General features: G+C 41.8%; 1 protein-coding gene across 3 annotated transcripts in view; it reads left to right on the forward strand.

The window, feature by feature from the left end:
• The first annotated feature begins 4,721 nt into the window (after positions 1-4,721).
• The window catches only part of LOC148874461 (indigoidine synthase A family protein), a 49,197-nt gene continuing 30,046 nt past the window's right edge, over positions 4,722-23,872 (forward strand). Inside the window, exons 1-4 of one of the 3 annotated variants that reach the window (XM_088961585.1) lie at positions 4,722-5,140; positions 5,562-5,673; positions 7,144-7,254; positions 7,988-8,070. In XM_088961585.1, the coding sequence (XP_088817711.1) occupies positions 5,078-5,140; positions 5,562-5,673; positions 7,144-7,254; positions 7,988-8,070 (369 nt within the window). In that variant the 5' untranslated portion in view covers positions 4,722-5,077. The remainder of the gene's footprint in view (positions 5,141-5,561; positions 5,674-7,143; positions 7,255-7,987; positions 8,071-23,872) is intronic. The other 2 variants (XM_088961584.1, XM_088961583.1) reach the window with 2 other exon arrangements.

Below are 23,872 nucleotides of genomic sequence, written 5' to 3' on the forward strand. Positions count from 1 at the left end.
GGCGAGTTCAAGGAAAGACACCCACTCATCAAGGATGGGGAATCCTTGAATTTTCCCTACTTTGTCCTCAATATCGAGCAAGTTCAAGTTAAGGTACCCACTCTTCATCAAGGATGAGTAATCCTTGAATTTTTCTTGTTCTATCCCCAATGTCGAGTGGGTTCAAGGCAAGGCACCCACTCCCTGTCAACCCAATATTCAATTTGATAACAAAAATGATCAAAATGATATATTGAGTATCAGCCAGATGGTAAATTTCTAAAAGTACATTAATTGTCTTTAATTTTTCAAAAATGTAATTGCATGTAAATTTTGGAAACTTTATTACATTTGTATAATTTTAAAAATTTATTCAAATTTATTTTTAAATTGTTATTAAATAATTTATTTTCTTTTTAAATGGTTTCCTTATAGAACTATACTAATTTACCTTATATTTTCTAAGATAAACTAATCAATAATTTCCTTTTTTTGACTTCATACTAATTTATCTTAAAAATTTATGTAATTATTGGTTCAAATTACAGTTTTCCCTTTACCATACTCATTTATCTTTAATAATTTACAATGAAAGTTACATAATTTTTCAATAGTTTTCCAAAATCTATAAAATATTAATTTTTCCTAAAATTTCCAAAAGTCCGATATTATTTCTTTTTATTTCCAAAATGTTATTTTATGAAAATGTATATTTTTATGAAAATTTTATTACATTTATGTAATTATGGAGATTTATTGAAAATTATTTTAAAGTTTTATTAAATATTTATTTTTATTAAGTAGTTTGCTAATAAAATACACTAATTTATCTTTTTTATTCTAATATAAATTAATTATAATTTCGATTTCCAACATTATAATGTTGTATTCCATAATCTGTATTCTGATTTTAACTATAATAATAGCAATAATTAAAATTTTATACATTTTGATAATTGTTAAATATAATTCTCAATTTTATAGAAATTAGTTAAAGAGTTTTCAATTTCTATAAAATGTTGTTAATTAACATGAATATAACATTATTTACCCAAATACTTTAAAAAGTCATGATGAGTTAATTAATGACAATATTTATTAATTTTTGGTATTTTACTAATCATATTTATTAACTTTTGGTAATAATACTATTTAATATTCATTGAATATGGGTTGAATTAACTATTAATCATATTTAACTATTTATTAATTAATATGAATATTTTAAATGAGAAAGAGTGGATATAGATTGAGGGGAGAGATTTTAGGAATTGATTAGGGAGTGGGGTAATATGATATGTTTCTAATGACTTATAGGAGAATATCTTAGGAAAGAGATTCTAGGAATATTTTTAGGTAGTTGTGTTGGGAATGGTGGTATGGCTTAATGGGAGTCATGGGAAGGGGCGAGGAGAGATAGCCAAAGAGAATGCAAAGTGAGGGTAATGAAGGAGGAGAGACATATTGTTGTAGACCATTTTGCTATATATATGGATAGATAGATGTATATATATATAGATAGATATAGATAGATTTTAGCTTCATGGGCTTTTACCAGAAGAGAGAGGGATCCTACCAATCGAAGAATTTATGCTACATTGGGTTTGGACTTCTGGACCGGGTCCATTCATATTTTTAGCCCTTAGCAAAATCCCACCCCAAGACCGCTAAATTTGCACTTCGCCTTCAGGGCCAAAAATGCCAAAAGGTTATTCCATTGCCTACCTAGAGTTCAAATGCCCCAGTTGCCATTTTGTCACAAGGCTAGTCGTTGGGGCCCTGTGCAGCACTCGATGTGTTGAGTAAGCCTATGAAACAAAGTAATAACACAACAAAGGCAACAAAGCAAATTAGTAAAAGGCTAAGAGATGGCAAGCACAAGCATACAAGTTTGTGTCGAGGGGACCTCATGCTTAACCTTTACACGGTCTTGGCACCACTCAACTACTTACCTCCCCTCAAAGAGTAAGTTAAGCTTTTGTTACTCTAACAAAAGATTACATCAAAATATTGAAAAATCATACTGTATAATTACAATAATGCCATGGGCATTCTCCCATGTCCTAAGCATGGAGAAGGCACTTGATGGCACGAAAAAGTTGTCACTTGTGATAGTGACAAGGAGAATTTTCAATATTAAATCAAAATATTGAAAAATCATACTGCATAATTACATAATTACAAGTTAGTCGTTCTCAAAGAATAGCTTTTACTTGCTACTTAATTCTATTGTTGGCAAAGGAGGATTCTTCAGCTAATCTACAAACTTCTTCCCTTTCAAGGCCTAGGCAAGTGCTTGGGTGATAGGCTTAAAGGTGCTTAGAGTGATGGGAAAAATATGGCCAAATCCTAAGTTAAGTCCTTGGCTATCGGAAGGTAAGTCAGGCGTGGCTTAGTTTGGCTTGCGCTACTAGCTTAGATAAAGGTTGGTGCAAAAGATGAATTTAGGTCAAAAGGATGTTGGCTATTGAGGGGTGTTCCCCAAGGTTCTCTCCCCACAGGACTATTATGTAGGCTAGATGGAGGCCAAATGTTGGAATGGTTCCTAGGGTATGTGGGTGGCACTCTCTTCCCGTGGTGACAAGTAAGGCTGGTGTCGGAGTTGGCTTTGGTTCTTCTCTTTGGCCCGTCAATTGAGAGCGCGGGTGGCTTCGGCTTCGGCTGTGAAAGTGGTTGTGGTTGGCGTTGGTGCTGATGTTGATGTTGGCATTGGCATGGTATAGGAATGGCTTTGGTGGAGACTTCTTCTTGGTGATGACTTCCCAATCTGTTCAGGTGCTGAAGTGGGGGTATTCCTTGTTGACATGGCACTGGCTTTGTGGGTTTTGCTTCTTGGTACCATTATGGGGCCGAAAGCTACTTACCGAGTACCTTGAGTGTTATTGTCACTGGAATCATGCAAGGAGAACACTCGTCTAAGATGAGTAGACAATTGATGTATGGCATGAATGCTTCTTCTACTTGTGTGAGAAATCCATTCACAGGACAACTTGAAATTTATCCAAAGGTATCACAAATAGGTTGATGTGTCATTTCCATGGCCCAACTTGTAGCTCTACTCCATGAGCCATTCCTTCTTTTGCCTTAGCCCCTGAGTTGACAGTCTTGATCCGTCCTATTTGTTTGGTGGTGGTCAATCCAAGTCATTGTGCCTCAGCAAGTGAGATAAAGTTGTGAGTGGCCCCGTTATCCACCAAGGGTTGAATCGGCCTTCTATTGAGGGTGATGTTCACATATTTTAGCTCCTTGTGGGCTTTGCCTAGGCTGTTTAGATGTGGCCTCTTTCTTGACCATTGCATTTATGAATTGGAGAGCACTTACTCTTGGCACTTGTGTAGGTTTCTCCTCATCACTTTCTTAATTGTCACTAAGTTTGGCAATGGGGGCATTAACTTTCTTTCTTTCACATTAGATAATCACTTGTCCAATGCATTTTGTTGCAGATGAAAGCAAGGTGCTAGAAGTGTGGTGGGTCTCCTGGTGTACTTATAGCCCTAGGAGTTGTTGGCTTCTTATGGCTTCTTTCCTTGTTGTTGATAAATTAACTTGTTAGGGTATGGTTGCTTTTCTCAGGTGGAAGTTAACCGTGGGTCTACCCCACTTAAGCTTGTGTTACATGGACTGGGTGGCTGGTGGTCTACTTCATCGGGCTTCTTCAAATAAACAAGTTGCTTAACCATGGCCATGGAAGTTGCTAGGTCTTGAGTCCGTCCATGAAGTTGAGCAAGAAGTCCTTGTTAGACATTTCGAAGATCTCAAGGGTCAAGGCTAAGAATTATTGGGCATAGTCGTGTAGCGAGTCCTTATGCTTCAAGTTATTCATCTTCCTTCATGCAAGGTACTCAACATTTTTGGGGTAAAGTTGGTGCTTGATCTCTCATTTGAAGTCGGCCCAGGTTGATGGTGCGCGCGTCGCGGTCAATGTCCTAACAACACCTATGCCACCATAAAATGACAATATCATTTAAATACATAGTAGCCATTTGTACCTGAATTTGATCATCATAAATGCTAGCGGCAGAGAAATATTGTTCAAGTTGCCACAAGAAGTTGTCGAGCTCACGAGCTTCTCGAGCACTCGAATATGGTGTTGGTTGTCATATCTTGATGGGTGTTGCGGTCGGAGTAGATGAGGCACAAGAGGAATTGGCTATTGCCCTTTTTAGAAGTGTCATCTCGTTCCCCATCTCATCTAGTTGTGCTTGGAACCGGTCCATTAAGCCTTGAAAGCTGCTTTGGGATGGCCCCACTTCCGAGTGTTGCAACGTGCCCTGGATCTCCCTGAAGGCGTCATTGAATTGGCCTTCTAGTCCCACCACCATATTCTCCATTGTCTCCATGTTGAGGTGGAGTTCATCAACCCGATCTCGGGTTTCCTCTATTGTTGCCTCGTAACATAGGATATGCATGTCCATGCTTGCTAATTGATCAACCGATTTGTCCCACTTGCTTGTTTTGGTTGTACAACTCTTTAGGACTTGATTTTTGGTAGGCTTGTCGATGGGTGAGGTTGCGGTTGTTCTTTATTGTTTATGTTGAATGTGGGCCCGTGCGACACTTGTATGCATGAGTAAGCCTATGAAATAAAGTAATAACACAACAAAGGGAACGAATTTATTTTGAGGGGACATGTTATTTAACCTTTACACGGTCTTGACACCGGGTACCTCCATTATTACAAAAAATTATATTAAAATATTAAAAAATCATATTATATAATTATAATAATCCTATGTTCATTTTCCCATTCTCCGTAGAAAATGTGTAACTCCCCCCAAAGACACTGGATGGCGAAAACATGGTCACATGTGACAATTTGGTGAGGACTAATGTGACATGTCGCTGTGGCCTCTGGGTGGTATGGTACACTCTCTCGAAGGTTTCAACTTTCAACCGCCATGGCTGGAATCTCTGAATTGGGTTTGGAATATGGATAACCATCAACGGCGTATAGAAAACGAGAAAATGGGAAAGAACCATCGACCGCAACCGGCTTGGGGAGTCAGTGACTGAGGAAAGGAAACTTAAAAATATATTTTCTTTGTTTTATTGTTGCTCTGTCGCATCTTACCTCTCTCCACCTCTCTCCAGACCAGACATGTCGTCGAAGGCACTCTCGAGGCTGGTTAATCTTCGCAAGCATTTTCAACACACAGACAAGGTAGATGATGGTGATCCTTTGCTTTCTCTTTCTGGGTCTTCTAGACCTTTTTTGTTTAAGTAAATTTGAGGTCCAAATAGTTAATCCCCTGTTAACAGTCTACCTCTCCTTGTTTGCTTGCAATTGGCAAGGCAAAAGACAACAAGTAAAGAAAGATTAGTTTATTCGTTTTGACTATGACTGTGTTCATAGGTTCTGTTGCAGGAATTAAAATGAAAGAAATGCTGATCATCGGCTATATATAATATTTGTTTGGTTTCCTCCTTTATAGTTTATTATAAAAATTAGCAGCAGGAAAGCTCTTTTCATATGTACATCGATTGACGGTTGACTTTTCTTTGCTATTTCTCGTTTATATCTTTAACTGTAGTATGGAAATAGGGTAATTTGCAAACTACTTAGTCTAGATTTTACTTCTTAGGGCGATAAAGATGGTAATGGTGGATGCTACTTGAAGATATCACCAGATGTTTCTGAGGCTTTATCACGTGGGAATGCAGTGGTTGCTCTGGAGTCCACCATTATTTCACATGGTAAGCTTTTTTAACATATTATTCAACCAGGGCTAGTGGATTCAATTAGAATGTTTTTGGCAGCAGACCAGTTACAAGGATTATTAATTTTTTATTTTGAAAGAAAAGCTTTATTGAATTATCAAGAAAAGGCAAGTGGGGGGATGGGGCGTGTAACCTGATCCTGAAAACAATACAAGAAGCAAACACTCTATTCATTAGCCTAGAGCAAGAAAACAAAGAATTTCAGGAGCAATAACGGGTGAAAACCGACGATCTCTGAATTGCTTCTGATTGATTTTCGATCATTGTCTCTCAAACATCCTAGACTTAATACTCTTTTTCTTTTTCTCCATTGTCACTCATTCTTTATTTGGGTCATTCTATTGGTTGGTTGAGTTTTCCTTCACACCATCAGAATTGACTTCCTTTGCAGGGCTGGTTATACATTCAGTATTCATTGTTTGTTTCACCTGGAAGAACTTTGTATACTCATTTGATGGGATTTTCTAATGAGTCTATGGTGTTATTCACTAGCACTAATTACCATACCATCCCATTGGCTATGCTTCACACAATAGGCAGACCAAATTTAAACTTTTTTGTTACTGTGCTTAAGTGGTACCTTCTCAAACATCCTAGACTTAATACTCTTTTTCTTTTTCTACAGTCACTCATTCTTGATTTGGGTCATTCTATTGGTTGGTTGAGTTTTCCTTCACACCATCAGAATTGACTTCCTATGCAGGGCTGGTTATACATTCAGTATTCATTGTTTGTTTCACCTGGAAGAACTTTGTATACTCATTTGATGGGATTTTCTAATGAGTCTATGGAGTTATTCACTAGCAATAATTACCATACCATCCCAGCGGCTATGCTTCACACAATAGGCAGAACAAATTTAAAGTTTTTTGTTACTGTGCTTAAGTGGTACCTCTTGCATTCCTGCTTCTTTATCACAATTACACATTTGGCTTGAGGATTTTTTTGAACATCTTTATTAATACTATAATAATGTTTTGATCGGTGCCATTGCTCGGTGCAATGGGAAAGTCTTAGGCTGACAAATTTGAGAATGAGGGGTTCAAGTTGAGAGTGTCCACTTTGTGCTGGAAAATGCCAAAGGTTTGGTCTGTATCTGGTTCACCCTTCCCAAAACCCCCCGTAGCTGGGATCAAGATTTTTTTGAACACCTTTATTAATACTATAATAATGTTTTGATCGGTGCCATTGCTCGGTGCAATGGGAAAGTCTTAGGCTGACAAATTTGAGAATGAGGGGTTCAAGTTGAGAGTGTCCACTTTGTGCTGGAAAATGCCAAAGGTTTGGTCTGTATCTGGTTCACCCTTCCCAAAACCCCCCGTAGCTGGGATCAACTTTGGGTAATGGTCCTCTCTCTCCTACTCAAAAAATAAGAAAAAGTGCATATTTACATGATGAACCTTTATGTTATTTACACTCTTGACTTTATTTATAATTTCCATTCAGGAATGCCCTACCCTCAGAACTTACAGACTGCAAAAGAGGTGGAGAATATTGTAAGGGAGAATGGAGCCATTCCAGCTACAATTGCTATTTTGGATGGTATACCATGCATAGGTATCTTTCTTTCATTCCATATTTAACATTTATTAGAAGTTCTTGTTAGAAGGATTCAAATGGTTTGAATAAGATTCATTAAATAGAAATCAAGAAACTACAAAGAGAAGAGGGGAGATAAACTTTCTTCTCTCTCCCCCAAAAGGTGAAAGCGAAAATTATGTTCTACTGATGATAATTCTATTCTAAAAAAAGGTAATTCTATTAAGGGAACACTATCATACAATTGTTTTAAAAAATCTAGAATTTGAATGTGCTACATTTATATAATAAAAAAGTTTATTAAATCCATTGCTTAGCAGAGTATGTTGCATAGGTTTTATATCTAAGCACATTTAAATTAATTAAAAAATGAATCAAAGGAAAAGAAATCAGGAGGAACTGCATATGTCTATTGGCTCATGCATGCTTTACTAAAAAATGCATTCAAATCTTTGATTAGCATACTATTGCATCAGGGTTTTTATTTGAGAACCTTTCAACTAATTGAGCACAGTGGGAAAGAGAATCAGGAATAACTGCACATGGTAATTGGTTTCTATGATTCGTTTGATGTGAACAGTCTTGAATATCAAACCAATATTGTGTTACCATGGTATTTTTTTTTTTTAAAATCCAGCTGTGCTTCTGATTGTAGGGTGTTGACAATATATAGATGGGAACCTTTGACAAGCTTCACTCCTGTCCATCTATTTTTCCCCTTTCATGCAAATTCATTTCTTTTTCTTGGTAGGTCTGAATGATGAAGAGTTGGAGAGGCTTGCAAATCTGGGCACTAGAGCGCAAAAGACAGCTCGAAGGGATATTGCACATGTTGTGAGTTATTGTCTAATCGAGTATAAATTGAAAATTGATGAAACTTGTATCCTTACAGAGTCATCATCATCATCAAGCCTTATCCCAAGTTCCCAACTATATGGTGTTGGTTACATAGAAAACACTCTAACTATTGAATAGGAAGAGGTCTTATTGGAAAGCATTTGCAATGGGACATAGAGATCAATGGAATCCTTAGTTATAACTTTGTGTACTGGTTCCTAATTGTTAAACTTATATATGCAGTGTATATTGACACTGACATATTGTCACATATGTAGCTCATACGGGCATCATTTTCCATCCAAGACTTTCCTAGCATTTGGGTCAGATTTTGTTTTTGACATATAAACAGAAATTTTATTAAAGATAAAAAAAGTTACTAGAGAAAGGTGAAATTAAATCACCCGAAGAAAGAACCATTTCACCCCTACTTCACAAAGCAAGTTTATAAACACAGGACCTAGACCAAAAACAGGATTTCACCTCCCAGAGACCATACGAAAACAAAATAAAAAATCCACTCTCAAGATGACATCAACTCCAAAACATCCCTAAAAAAAACAAACATCCACACCAATTTGCTCTAAAAACCAGAAGAAACCACCTCCCTACCCTCCTCCCAACAACCACAATTACTCCACGTCAAGGAGCTCTTCCTGTCCCTCTCCTTCATCCCACACTTCTCCCCCTTCCTTTGGAATGATGTTCTTTACGCACTCTTCCTTTTTCTGTCTCTCAAACTCTTCAAAAACCCTTCTTACAAAAGATTCACCACCCAGAAAAAAAAGACCCAAAGCTTTACCTACTTCCACATCCCTCTCCACGAGATTCCTTAAATCCAATCCTCCATTCTTCCTCTTCTCAAAATCTGATTTCAATTCTCCAACATTCCTCCCAGCTTCACCAAAACCCTCTTTTTCCTTCACCTCAAGAACTCCATTCCTCTTCAGTTCCCCTTCAGAACTCAGAGCAACAGTAATCTGCCTGCCTAATTCATCAAAAGTCTTATGAATTGTGGCTTTGGAATTAAACATTTTTCTTGTGAATACCCATTTATATTTATTACTAGGTCCAGCCCCAAAAATTCCATCTTTCAAATACAAGAACACTTTAGTAACATTTACAAGATGAGACGTGATCCTCTAGGCTTCTTCACAGCCATCGACCCTTCACCAGTAATCACATGAACAGGCCAACCTTTTCTTACCCAACTCGACTCCAATCCTTCCAACTATCACTTCTTCAATTAGATGTTCATTGCTATTCCTTTGGCTACCAATATCGGCCTCCCCTTCAAAGCCATTGGTCCTTTGTCAGCACACGATGTCCTCCCTCACTTGGTTTAGCAAATACTTTGAAGAAGTCGAATCACATTCATGACTACAAACAGCTTATTTGAGTTGTTCAGAACCATCAGAAACCCCACACTATGCGCCCTCATTATCTTTCCTACTAAAGCCTTCTGAATCTCTAAAGTCTAAATGCAGTTGTAGACTTGGAGCAATTGTCTTCTATGACCTTCAAACTCTTCTCCTCCCATGCTTCTTTCTTCCCACAGTCCAGACCCAAATCTCATTTTAACGCAAACCCACTTCTCACATAAGGTTCCTTCCTTTTTACTGCCCCTATCCCATGTAACCAAACCACTCGAGTTCCTAGAGATTCTTTTAAACCTTCCCAAATTGCCCCTCCCTCTTAAATCTTTCAACTTCTCCCACTGGTCTCTCCTACTTAAATCCACTGGCCTTTTCTTTTTAAAGAGGGCCCACTCAGGCGCCTCTCAACCCTAGAGCTCACAGGTGTTGAGTCCCCTTACTCTTTCGAACCCACCTCAGCCATCCCCTCAAATTTTTAAAACACTTCACCTTCATTCCCTCCCTGACTCTTTGCTTCCCACCTCCACTATCATCAGGACCCGCCACACTGCCCCATCAATTAAACGTTTGCCTGTAATTCTGGAAATAGCCTCATCTCAAACCTCTGAGACCTCCTGTTTGAACTGATCATTTGTCTTCCACACATTCTCAGAAGACCCCTGAAAACTTTTGCAGTTCACCTTCCTCCACAAAACCATGTATCCAACCCACCTCATTGGATAAGAGCCTTCAACAACAAGACACAGATCGTATCTCTCCAGAAAATCGAAGAGATAATGGCGAAGACACCATTTGGATATCATCATTTTTTTTTTCTTTTTGAGAGAAGGTAAAGTATCATTTTATTAATATGGACAAAAAATGTACAGCAAGATGATGTACTAAGGAAACAAGAAAAAAACTGTTCCCTCTAACCATGATCCCACCCTGCTTTGCAAAAAGCATAGCATGTTCAAAAAAGTATTCAAAACCTACACCCCTCAACAGCCTTTGACCAGACAACCAAGAAAACATCTTCCCCACAATTTTCTGAAAATGGAGTCAACAGAACTTGCTCTTGAAGACCCAAGTGTTTCTTTCTTGCCATAGACACCAGAATACCACTGCTGGGGTTAAATTCCACACCAATTTTCCTCTTTTACTCAGACCTTGCACCCTCCAAACCCTTTACAAAGTCTTCTACCGATCCTGGGCAACAGCTTCGCACTACAAACAAGTGTGGAATTCTGTTCCAGATCTCTGAGGAATAACTGCAGCACAGTAAAAGGTGATCCACTGTTTCCAGTTATCCTTTGCATGGAACACAGCTAGTTGAATCCAGTACAGCACCTTTCTGAGAGAGGTTGTCCCTTGTAAGTATTCTGTTGAGGTAGGCCGTCCAGACATAAAAAGATATTTTGGAAGGCACATTTTTACACCAGATTATGTGGGTTGGAACTGAATGTCCTGCACTGTCCAAGGCCTTGTAAAAAGATTTAACTGTGAATCTACCAGTCTTCTCCCGCTTCCAGATTCTACTGTCAGACCTCGTTGACTCCACCTGTGTACTATAAAGGAGTAGCAGTAGTTCCATCCACTCCTCCACTTTCCAATCATTTAGATACCTACTGAATTGTGGGATACATACCAAGATACCATCTTGGATTTGCAAGCTTTCAGCAACCTTAGCTTCTTTGTTTACTGCGACTTCAAACAAAGCAGGGAACCTTTCGTAAAAAGGCCTCTCCCCACACCAAAATCCTTCCAAAATTTGACCCTCTCCCCATTTCCTACCTTGAAATTCACACCTTTTTCAAACAAGTGATAGGCCTTTTCAATTCCTTTCCAAACCGAGCACCCATAGGACTGATTTGAAGTTCCTGGATCCCATCCAAAATTTCTATCACTACACTTGACCTGGACTACCCTTATCAACAACCCTCCTTGACTGTCCCCAAATCTCCAAAGCCACTTCGCTAGCATTGCAGTATTGATGTTTTTCACCCTTCTAACCCCCAACCCCCCTAAGGATTTGGGCTGACAGACCTTGTTCCAGTTTACCAAGTGGTACTTCTTCTCTTTACAGTCTCTCCAGAGGAATTCCCCCATCTTTTCAATATGATGAACTCTAAGTCAACGGAGCTTCTTTGAGGGAGCTCCTTCCTCTAGAAACAGAATTAAGAGAGAGAGAAAGAAGAGAAAGAGGGAAGGAAATAAATTGGTTATGATTTTCCTGGGCATTCTGTTCTACCCATAGGCCTTATATAGGATTTCTCACTTATCAGCTCATCATTACCATGAGCTATGCATGTGGGTGGTTATGATGTGGCCTGCAGTTGTAAACAAATCGCAGGGGAGGTTTGTAAAGCTTTGCTTGGGCCACTACTGCTGCTGCATGGGCTTCACGACCCATGTGGGCCTGGCTTTCCTGAACAGTATGGGCCCGGTGATCTGATGGTGGGTTATCCGCCTGGGATCTATCATCTCCCCCACCCTTAAGAACGACCTTGGCCTCAAGGTCAAGATGGGGAAATTGTTCTTGCAACCGACTGAGGTCTTCCCAAGTGGCATCTTCTGGGGGCAGGTTCGTCCACTGAACAAAGGCATGCTTCACCACTTTACGACCCATCTTTATCCAGCGGATGTCCGTGATGACATTAGGCTCAACAATCATCTGCCCTTCACTCGTAAACTCAGGCAATAGTGGCTTCACCAAAGCTGCATCTGTCTGGCATGGTTTGAGGAGCGAGACATGAAATATTGGGTGGAGTCGGGCAGTATTCGGCAAGTCTAGTTTGTAAGCCACTGCACCCACTCTCCCTGAAATGTGAAAGGGGCCAAAGAAGCGGGGTGAGAACTTCTGCCAAGCTCTTTTTGCCAGTGAAGACTGTCAGTAAGGTTGTAGTTTCAAGTAGACCAGGTCCTCCACTTGGTATTCCACCTCGCAATGTTTCTTATCATACTGCATCTTCATGTAATTCTGAGCCTTGAGTAAGCGACTCTTGAGTGATTGAAGTGCTTCATCTTTGGCTTCAAGCTGCTGTTCGACCTCCACAACTGCTGAAGTGCCCTTCTCATAGGGTAACACTGAGGGTGGCTCCCTTCCATACAAGATCTTGAATGGGGTGGTCCCTATAGTAACATGATAAGTGGTATTATACCAAAATTCAGCCCATGGGAGCCATTTCAGCCACTGAGTAGGTTTCTCCTGCGAAACATCTGAAATAGGTCTCTGGACAATGGTTAACTATTTCTGATTGTCCGTCAGTCTGTGGGTGGTAGCTGGTGGAATGATAATTGTGAGTACCCTGTGCCCCGAAAGTATTCTTCCCAGAATCGGCTTACAAAAGTGGGGTCCCGATCCGTGATGGTAGTTGTTGGTGTACCGTGGAGCTTAGCCACTTCACAAATGTAGGCCTGACCTACTTGAGATGCCATGTAGTGGTGGGAAAGCACAACAGTGCGCGCACTTGCTCAATCTATCCACAACAAGCAGTATAACAGACATCCCTCCAGACTTGGGCAATCCCGTAATAAAGTCCATAGTTACCTTGTCCCACACCTGATCTGGAATGGGTAGGGGCTGTAGCAAACCTGCTGGGGTTTGGGCCTGATATTTCTGAGTTTGGCATACAGAACAATTTGCAACAAAATCCTGTCCCGCCTTCTTCATTCCCCACCAATAGAAGTGGGCTGCTAGGCGCCTATAAGTCCTGATCATCCCAGAATGACCTCCCTCTACTGATTCATGGAACAACTTCAAAAGGTCTGTGTGAAAAACAGATTTAGGCGCTATCACCAGTTGCCCCTTGTAGAATAAGTCTGAACACACCAGGGAGTACCCCGCTACTTGGTTTGCCCCTGATCCCAACTGCTCCTGAATCAGTTTTAATTCATCATCTTGTTGGGCTTCTTCCTTGATGCGATCAAGCAAGGGGTGGAGAGGTCTGTAGGCTGTCGAAGAGTTCATTTCCTCTCTTCTGGATAAAGTGTCAGCAACTGTATTGGATGGACCAGGTTTGTATTCAATGGTGAAATCAAAGCCCATTAACTTGCTGGCCCATTTCTGTTGTTCAAGGTTAAGAATCCTTTGTTCCATAAAGTGTTTGAGACTCCTCTGATCAGTCCTTACTGTGAATTTTCACCCCAATAAGTATGCTCTCCATTTGTGCACAGAAGAGCACCAAGGCCATCAGCTCCTTGTTGTAAGTAGACTTTAATTGGGCTTGGTCTGACAGGAACTTACTGAAATAAGCAATAGGGTGTCCCTCTTGCATCAGAACTGCATCGATTTCTTTGCCCGATGCATCACACTCCACCACAAAAGGCTTGGTAAAGTCGGGTAATGCCAAGGTAGGCGGTGTAGTAATTGCTTTTTTGAGGGATTCAAATGCCACTTCTGCTTGTTTTGACCAAGTAAAGGCTTCTTTCTTCAACAGAGCTGTAAGAGGGGTGACTATAGATGCATAGCCTTTTATGAACCTTCTGTAGTAACCGGTGAGGCCCAGAAAACCCCACAAACTCTTAATGGTCTTGGGTCGAGCCCACTGAGTCATTGCCACAATTTTCTTAGGATCGGTCATTACAATACCCTGCAAAATTACGTGTCCCAAATACTGAATTTGTGTCTGGCCGAATGTGCACTTGGTGGGCTTGGTGAATAACTGATGTCGCCGAAGAATCCCAAGGTTAACTCCAAATGTTCTAAATGAGAAGCCCAATCACTACTATAGACAAAGAAATCATCGAAGAACACCAAGATAAAGCACCTGAGGTGGGGCCAGAAAATATCATTCATGAGGCTCTGAAAAGTGGAGGGCACATTAGTCAACCCAAAAGGCTTGACCAAAAATTCATAGTGGCCATCATGGGTCCTAAAGGCCGTTTTGTGGATGTCTTCTGGGTGGACCCAAATCTGATGGTAGCTGGATCGTAAATCCAGTTTGGAAAAATAAACAGCATGCTTCAATTCATCAAATAACTCATCTATTAGTGGAAATGGGAATCTATCCTTCACAGTGATGCTATTGAGGGCCCGATAATCAACACAAAAATGCCACGTTCCATCCTTCTTGGCGAGAAGGACTGGAGAAGAATAGGGACCGTGGCTCGGTTGTATCAATTGCTTGGACAACAAATTAGCTACTATTTTGTCAATTTCAGCCCGTTGAACATGTGGGTATCTGTAAGGCCTGACCTTGGTGGTTTGGGGACCTGTCTGAGTTGGGATGTGGCGATCATGAGTACATACAGGAGGTAGGCTGTGTGGTTCTCCAAAGACATCTTGATATGCTACTAAGAGCTATTGTGGGGTCCTCTGTAACAGTATGGGTTCCGTTGTCACAATAGATAGTGGGTCCTACTCCCAATGAGCCCAAATATACCAGGGTCACTGCATTGGAGTGAAGGCTGTAATTGATAATATGTCGGGCTGAACCTGCTGTCGGTTCGGTTGGCTCAATTCCCTTTAAATGGCATTGCTTCCCATTCATCCAGAAATCCATAGCCAAGATGGTCTAATCACATACTGTCGGCCCAAGGAGCTTAAGCCATTGGATCCCCAGGACTAAGTCATCCCCACTAAAATCCAAAGGATAGAGGTCCACACTAAACACATGGCCTTGAATTCTAAGGCCCACGATCCTGCACAACCCATCACATGGAATTTGCTGTCCATTAGCTGCCTTAACAGCAAAGGGAGTAACCGCCTGAACCTCTAGGCCCACTTGTCGAGCTAGGTCCAGAGTGATGAAATTAAGGAAACTCCCACTGTCAATTAAGATGCACACTTTTCTACCCTTAAGTACACCATACACTCTCATGGTCTCGGTGGAGTGGAGCCCGGGCGTGGAGTGAAATCTCCGGGTTTTCCTCGACGGAGTCTTCCGCCTGGTTGGAGACCATGGGTATGGTATCCACATCTTCACTCTCATCTGGGTTGTCAATAATTTGAAGGAGGAACATCTATTGGGCCTTTGACTTATGGCCCAAAGAAGATTTCTCCTCATAGTTATAGCACAAGCCTTTTTCCCGGCGGGCCTACATCTCAGCCAGGTGAGTTTTCTCATAGTGGGGGCCGGTGGGGGGTGTGGTTGAACCGGGGTTAACTCAGTTTTGGATGTCAAGGACTTGGGAGACGGTTCGAGAATTCCTGGCCGTTGATTCCTCCTAATCTGGTTCAACTTGTCTTCATGCAGTTGGGCTAGACTCACAGTGGCTAAAATAGTAGGGGGTTGCAAGGCTTTCACGTCCAATCTAATGTCTTCCCTCATGCCACCAATAAAACAGCTGGTGAGAGCATGTTTTGGCCATCCATGCACTCTCATGGCTAGCCTCTCGAATTCAACTTGATATTATTGAACGGAGCCAGTTTGTTTTACTCTAGATAAAGCTTCATCAAAATTTTCGAAGTCGGAAGGACCAAATCGTATTTGTAGGGCCTCAGCAAAGTCTAGCCAGGATAGTTGTGGGTGTGAACGGCGGTACCATTGGTACCAGGGACTAGCCTCTCCACCAAAATGGATGGAGGCAATTTGTACTCTCTTATTGGCTGGAATCTCATGAAAATCAAAATACCGCTCTGCGCAGTAGATCCAGGGGGAAGGATCGTCACTTGAGTACATGGGGAACACCAGTTTGGGGCTGCGAAGGTTGAAGGGCGCCGTTGCTTGATTCCTCTTGGTCCACCTCCTTGCTTGGCTGGGTTGACATCCGTTCGAGCCGAGACATCACAACAGAGAGGACGTCTTTAATACCTCTTAGTTCTCCCTCCATCCGATCGATCCTTTCTTCTTGTGATTGGTTGCGAGTGGTGGGCATGGTGGATCAGGGGCTTTGATACCAATTGATGAACTCTAAGTCGACGGAGCTCCTTCCTCCTTATATAGGCTTTCTCACTTATCAGCTCATCATTACCACGAGCTATGCATGTGGGTGGTTATGACGTGACCTGCGGTTGTAAACAAATCGCAGGGGAGGTTTGTGAAGGTTTGCATGAGCCGCTACTGCTGTTGCATGGGCTTCACGACCTGTGTGCGCCTCGCTTTCCTAAATAGTATGGGCCCGGTGATCTAATGGTGGGTTATCCGCCTAGGATCTACAACAATGATAGCAGCCATTCCTGCTACAATTGGGTACATAGATAAAAGATACATCGGGAGGGAGGATAACACACTTTTCACCAGGGTAACCTTGCCTCCATAAGAAAGGTATTTAGCTTTCCAGGTGGCCAGTTTCTTTTCATGTCTTTCTACAGTTGGCTTGCAGATTGTTTGGAGTTACATTTTGCATCTAGGGGCATTCCCAAATATTTTAGGGTTAGCTTTCCCACTTTGCATCCCCACACTTCTGCCCAACTGGTCAGCTCTTGCACCTCACCCACGACCACTAACTCACTTTTGCTTATGTTGAGTTTCAGGCCCGAGATTACTTTTGTTAGAGTTGGCTGTAGAAGGGTAGTATAGGCTTTTTACATTAAATTATATGTTAATTGTACTGTGAATAGATGCTAAATTAGCTGATGTGGCTCACTTAAGTGAGGGTATAAGAGTAATTATTGTTTGTTTAGAAAAGTATAAATAAAGGTTGGTGAGTGGTGGAATGAAGAATTGAGAGGGGTCAAGTGGAAAGGTGTAAGGTTCCACAAAAAGTTGAAGAGATTGAGAGCTAGGATCAAAGAGTGGAATCGAGAGCATTTGTTAGACAGTTTTGTATGCCCTTAGCTTCAATCAAAATGATGTACTTTATGAGTTTATTGTAAATGAACAAAAGTGCATATTTGATTCATGTTCCCTTGGTATGTTTCTGTGTAATACCCTTAAACTGGACACTTAATGGGACTCGTGTTAGTTTAGAATGTTCACAGCCAGTGGGTGGGTCTAGGGAGACCTATCCTGACAAGGCTGACATTGGATGACCTTTTGGTCATTGGATGACCTCCCTTAGTGGTGTCCCTTTTGGTCATTGGATGACCTCCCTCAGTGGTGGGACCCACACCTCATCAAGAGGTTACGTGCGGAACCCTAGCCGATCTAAAGGCCCACCGGAATCTAGCTTTATGAAAGTCAGTGGGAGCCACTTTGGTTTGACCTAAATCAAACTAGGGCGTAATTATTTGTTCCCTCCAGCTAATATGAGTGCAAGTGATAGGGAGATTCATATGATGAACTCTCTAAAGGCCTTCCATCATTAGCATGAGGATGGGTCTTTCAGTAATGAGGAAACGCACCAGAAAATGGGCTATCCATTTGCTGTTGGGCTTATGTGAGTGTTTCATAAGATGATAGGGGCGTCATAGACCGATGTGGGAGGGGCTTCACCAGGAAATGGGAACTCTCTCACGGTACCTTGGCGTTCACGAATATGATGGGTAAGCACTCACTGGACAGAAAGGTTTACCTGAAAACGGCTCTGAACCTTGTTTGACAGAGGCCAAAGGGAAAACTCATATGATGAGTGGATATGATCCTTCATAGAAAGGTGGTGGGGTTATGCAGCTGAAACAGTTGGCTCCATGCACCCTATGTGATTTCCCACATTTCTAGAGACAACCCATTGTCTCCGTCATTGAGAAAGGAGGGAAATCTCAGAGATGAATAAATGGAAATGGATCGTAGATTAAAATCCATATCTATGAAATGAACATGAATCAAATTAGGTTGTAGACTGATGTTTGCTCTTTTATCAGAAAATCGCAAACGGATCTTTTGCAAAGCTTCTTGATGACAACAAGCTTAAGGGCCCAAACTATGCCGACTGGTACAGGAACCTTATGCTGGTCCTATCTTCTGAAAAGCTGGACAAAGTGGCAAAGAATCCTGCCCCAGAGCGTCCGGGTGACAGGGCTTCTAAGGCCCAAAGGAGAGACTATCAGGAATGGGAGGAGAAAAGCTCCCTAGTCCGGTGTTACATCATTGCCTCCTTGGACAACCCAATACAGAGGCAATTCGATCAGATCGAACTCGCCAATGACATATTGGACAGTCTGAGGACGATGTATGAAGAGCAGAATCGTTCTACTCGACAAAAGGTCTTGAAACAGTTCATGACCACACAAATGTCCAAGGGCCAACAAGTTCATGACCATTGTCTTCGGATGATGGGTTACATCAACGAACTGGAGGCTCTAGGATCCGGGCTGGACCTTTCAACCCAGATAGATGCTATCCTTAATTCTTTGCCTCCTTCCTTTAATCCGTTCATCATGAATTATAACATGAACAAGCTGAATGTCAGCTTGCAAGAGCTCAACAATATGTTGCAAAGAGCTGAAGAACTGATTAAAAAGGATGAGCCTGTAGCTATGCTTGTTGAAGCTAGCAAAACGGGCAAGAGAAAGAGGAAGGCAAAGAAGCCTCAGAAGAAAGCCACTAAGGGCAAGAAGCAGAAGAAAGACAAAGCATCGGATGCCTGTCACTTCTGCAAGAAGACCGACCACTGGAAAAGGAATTGTCCTGCCTACCTAGAATCCAAGAAAGGTAATTTCGAAACTTGTGTTATAGAAACCAATTTATTGGTAGCTTCTACGTCCTGGTGTATTGACTCTGGGGCTTCAACTCATGCGTGTAACTCACTGCAGGGGTTCAAGGTAAGAAGAAGGCTGAGTGAAGGAGAAGTCACTCTCTACCTGGGGACTACTGCAATTGTTGCAGCCGCGACAATAGGAACCGTGGAGTTAATTTTTAGAGAAGGAAAAGTTGTACTGAAAGATTGTCTTTATGTACAAAACTTAAGAAGAAATTTGATTTATGTTTCAAAACTGTGTGCAGATGGTTATTCTGTCTTCTTTAGTAATACGATTACTATTAAAAGAAATAACATATTCATCGCATACGGGAAACTGGAGAATGGTCTCTATGTTCTACATCCTTCTCTAGAAACTAACATAACCGAAACTACGTCGGCTGAAATCCCCAAGAAGAGAGCCTGTGATATAGTTAATCCCACGTGTCTGTGGCATTACCGACTTGGCCACATCGGTGTTGACCGAATCACAAGTTTGGTAAAGGATGGTCCTTTGGATTTTCTAACTGTAGAAGTTCTTCCCAACTGTGAGCCTTGCCTACAAGGCAAGATGACGAAACGGCCATTTAACGGTAAGCCTGAAAGATGTACAGGCACACTTGACCTAATACATACTGATGTATGTGGTCCCTTGAGTGTTAGGACACGGAATCAACACGTGTATTTCATCACCTTCACAGATGATTTCTCACGATATGGTTACGTGTACCTAATGAAACACAAGTCTGTATCCTTTGAAAAGTTCAAAGAGTTTAGACAAGAGGTCGAGAAACAGTTGGGGAGAGAAATTAAAGCCCTTCGATCTGATCGAGGTGGCGAGTATCTCTCTGACGAATTCAGGGACTACTTAAAGGACAATGGGATAGTATCACAATTAGCTCCTCCTGCTACACCACAACTTAACGGTGTTTCAGAGAGGAGGAATAGGACCTTATTGGATATGGTCCAGTCACTTCTCATACACTCAGAGTTACCCACATCCTTTTGGGGTTACGCATTAGAGACTCCGATTTACGTGCTGAATCGGGTTCCAACCAAATCGGTTCCAAACACTCCATATGAACTTTTGACTGGAAAGAAACCAAGTGTCAGACACCTGAAGATTTGGGGTTGTCCAGCACACGTTAAAAGAACGAGTGCAGACAAGTTGGAATCCAAGACCAGCCGTTGCCTATTTGTAGGCTACCCAAAAGGCTTTGTAGGTTACCTATTCTATGACCTAAGTGAGCAGAAAGTGTTCTGCAGTCGAAATGCCCAATTCTTGGAGACCGATTACATCCTGGACACCCATCGTCAGGAAATTGTTCTTGATGAGGAGAGCTCAGGAGCAGTGGGAGATGTCCCACAAGTTCCAGGTAGTGACCAACCTAGAAGATCCACTCGGGTATCCAGGCCACCAGTCCGTTATGGTTATGACCAGGATAGTTACCTGGTGGAAACCTTGACTAGTGAGGAGGATCCCGTGACTTATGCAGAAGCTAGGTTGGACATGGGTTCCCAGAAGTGGGTGGAGGCCATGAGAGCAGAGATGGACTCAATGGAGACCAATGGAGTCTGGACTCTAGTAGATCCGCCCTCCGGGGTAAAAGCAATCGTTGCAAATGGATTTACAAGAGGAAGAAGGGCCCCGATGGTAGGGTTGAGACCTTCAAAGCTCGTCTGGTGGCGAAAGGGTACACTCAGAAAGAGGGCATTTATTATGAGGAAACCTTTTTGCCTGTGGCCATGCTTAAATCCATTAGGATCCTGCTAGCTATAGCAGTATACCATGATTATGAGATTTGGCAAATGGATGTCAAAACTGCATTCCTGAATGGAGATCTTACTGAAGATATCTATATGCAACAACCGCAAGGCTTCATAGCTGCGGGTCAGGAAAACGTGGTATGTAAACTTAATAGATCCATTTATGGACTTAAGCAAGCTTCTAGAAGTTGGAACATCCGTTTTGACTCTACTGTTAAATCGTTTGACTTCGAGCAGAATCTGGATGAACCCTGTGTTTACAGGAAGTACAGTGGAGATAAGGTTACCTTCTTGGTTCTGTATGTAGATGACATTCTACTCATTGGGAATGATGTAGGAATGTTGACTACGGTGAAAGTATGGCTTTCACAGCAATTCTCCATGAAAGATCTTAGAGAAGCCTCCTATATACTGGGTCTTCGACTCTTTAGAGATAGATTGAAGCGGATAATAAGATTTTCCCAATCTGCCTACATTGACTAAATAGTCAAAAGATACTACATGGAAAACTCCAAGAAAGGAAATGTTCCTTTCAGGCACGGAGTCACTCTCTCCAAGAAGATGTCTCCCAAGACTTCTGAGGAGATTGATGGCATGAAAGACATTCCCTATGCCTCTACCGTAGGGAGCATCATGTATGCCATGCTGTGCATTCGTCCTGACATTGCTCAGGTAGTGAGTGTAGTAAGCAGATTTCAGGCCAACCCAGGGCAGGAGCACTGGACTGTTGTGAAAAATATACTTAAGTACCTTCGAAAGACAAAAGAGTTTTGTCTAGTATTCGATGGTAATTCACTACGGATCCAAGGGTATACAGATGCCGATTTCCAGTCGAATCCAGATGATAGAAAGTCTACATCTGGATATGTTTTCACGATAGGATCGTGTGCTGTTTGCTGGAAAAGCAGCAAATAGGGGTCCACTACAGACTCCATGACCGAGGCCGAGTACATTGCCGCAAGTGAGGTTGCCAAAGAAGCCGTGTGGATGAAGAAGTTCGTTCACGAGTTGGGAGTAGTTCCGTCCAGCACATCACCCATCCCATTGTTGTGTGACAACAATGGAGCTATTGCTCAGGCTAAGGATTGGGCTGTCTTTGATGTACCAATCAGTGAGATCCTTAGCAGGGGTCAAAACCTGGGTATGTTGGGATAGTCTGAGAATTCATCTGAGTGGGTGATCATAGTGACAGGGTCAGCCCCTTTGTCGGACAAATGTAATGATCGGGGATGCACTCTCACTGATGGAAACCAAGACTGCCGGCAGCCGATTTCAATCGTTGAGATTTGTTTTGCAAAATATATTTTATATGAGATATAAAAGTATATAAATTATGGTTTTGAAATGATTTGCAAAAGGTTTTAATTCCCGGGATCCATACTAGAGAGAGTGCAACACTGTTCCTTGCAGCCAAGGGAGAGGTCCTCTCTTGTCGGGCAGTGTATGATCATTATGGGCTGATAGGTTAAGTGTAAGACCATTGAGGATAATGCCTGATGGGCTAATCTTGCATCTGCCCACAGTCCCTAGGTGTTACAAGGTGGCTTGGCCCAAGGACCACTTAGGGTAAGTGTTGGGCCCATATAGCCCATCTGATGAGTTTCAGGGGGTGCATTGTCCATAAAGTGTATTCGGCCAGGCCTTGTAACAAAGGCTGGGCTGAACCCATGTGGCTGATGTGTAGATCAATGTTTGGGTCCCACGCCATACAAGGAAGCCCAACTGGGCAGCAGTTTGGAAGGCTAAATGAATACATAACCCTAAATGGGCTTTAAGCCCATTTCGAACTGGGCTAATTTGATTAGTCACTTAAGGGGCGAATTCTGAGATAAGATCAGCTGATAGGATTGGGCCCACACCCTATCCACTTAGAGAGTCCAAGATCTGAATAAGATTTAGATCTGGAAACTTCCTAATTAGATTAGGAGATGGCTGATCTAATCTGTAGATAAGATAAGGGTTATCCCTTATCTTAAACGGAATTCTACTCCAGATATGATCTGGGTTAGCAACTCCTAATGGGATTAGGAGCTGATCCCTCTAAGTCTATAAAAGGAAGAGGGGGCGACAGCCTTTAGACACAACAGACAACCACCAGCAACAGTCTTGTTTTCAGAGCTGAAATCATAGAAGAGAGAATTCTGCACCCTGGAAATACTCTCTTGCCGCCTCCTTCCTGTAGCTGCCGCCTACAGCAGTTCGATCTCCATTCATTGGGTGAAATCAAGATTGGATCTTGATTCCAATCTTTTGGAGAAAATATTGGTGGGAGTTGTATTCACAAGCCGTCTAGGTGATTCTTGAGAAGGATGAAGTTCTTTTGGAAGAACACTGCTGATTCTGCTCCACCCTGCACTGCGCCATCTTCAGTGGGAGCAGATTTTGGATCCTACCTTGGGCGTGAACACCTCCATTGAGAGATATTGTTTCTCTGTATCAGGTATTATTTCTCCCTACTCCTTTTGGTTCAGATCTGGTTCAGTTTATAGTTCAAGAATGATCATTGAAAATAAGATTTTCTAAATAGGGAATTCGATTCCTAGTTGAAGGGAGAGAAAAATTTTTGAAATTCGCCTCCCTTATTCCGCAATCTTTGGGCGTCCATATGATGGATTTCCTATCCCTTCAGCATTTTGGAAGGGTAGAGGATCAAAAGAATATTTTGATGTCCAGGATTGATGAGCTAGACTCCAAAGAATTCCAAAGAATTATGAATGAGCAAGAAAGGATTTTGAGAAGTAGCTTAAAAAGGGAATCGGAAAAGAAGTTCTTCTTAGAGAGGAGATTTCTTGGAGGCAAAAGTCAAGACACAAATGGATCAAAGAAGGGGACGGCAATACAAAATTTTTCCATGCATTGGCTAATGGGGGGAGAAGAAAAAACTTTGTGGCCAAATTAGAAGTGGATGAGGAGGAAGTCACAAATCAAGATGAGATAGCAAAAGTGTTGGTGGATCACTTTAAATCAATTGCAGGGAAGCCTTTGAATAATAGACTATGGCTGGAAGGTCTAGATTGGCCCAGGTTGTCTGAAGAGCAGCAAGCTGGTTAGAGGGAAGTTTTGAAGAAGAGGAAATTAGGCATGCAGTGTTTTCAATGGACAGATCCAAATCCCCTGGGCTAGATGGCTTCACCATTTCTTTTTATCAAGATTGCTGGAATGTGGTAAGAGAAGAT

Source organism: Nelumbo lutea, chromosome 1 (genome assembly GCF_056320005.1).
Source record: "Nelumbo lutea isolate HS-2025 chromosome 1, American lotus-T2T, whole genome shotgun sequence".
Lineage (NCBI taxonomy): Eukaryota > Viridiplantae > Streptophyta > Magnoliopsida > Proteales > Nelumbonaceae > Nelumbo > Nelumbo lutea.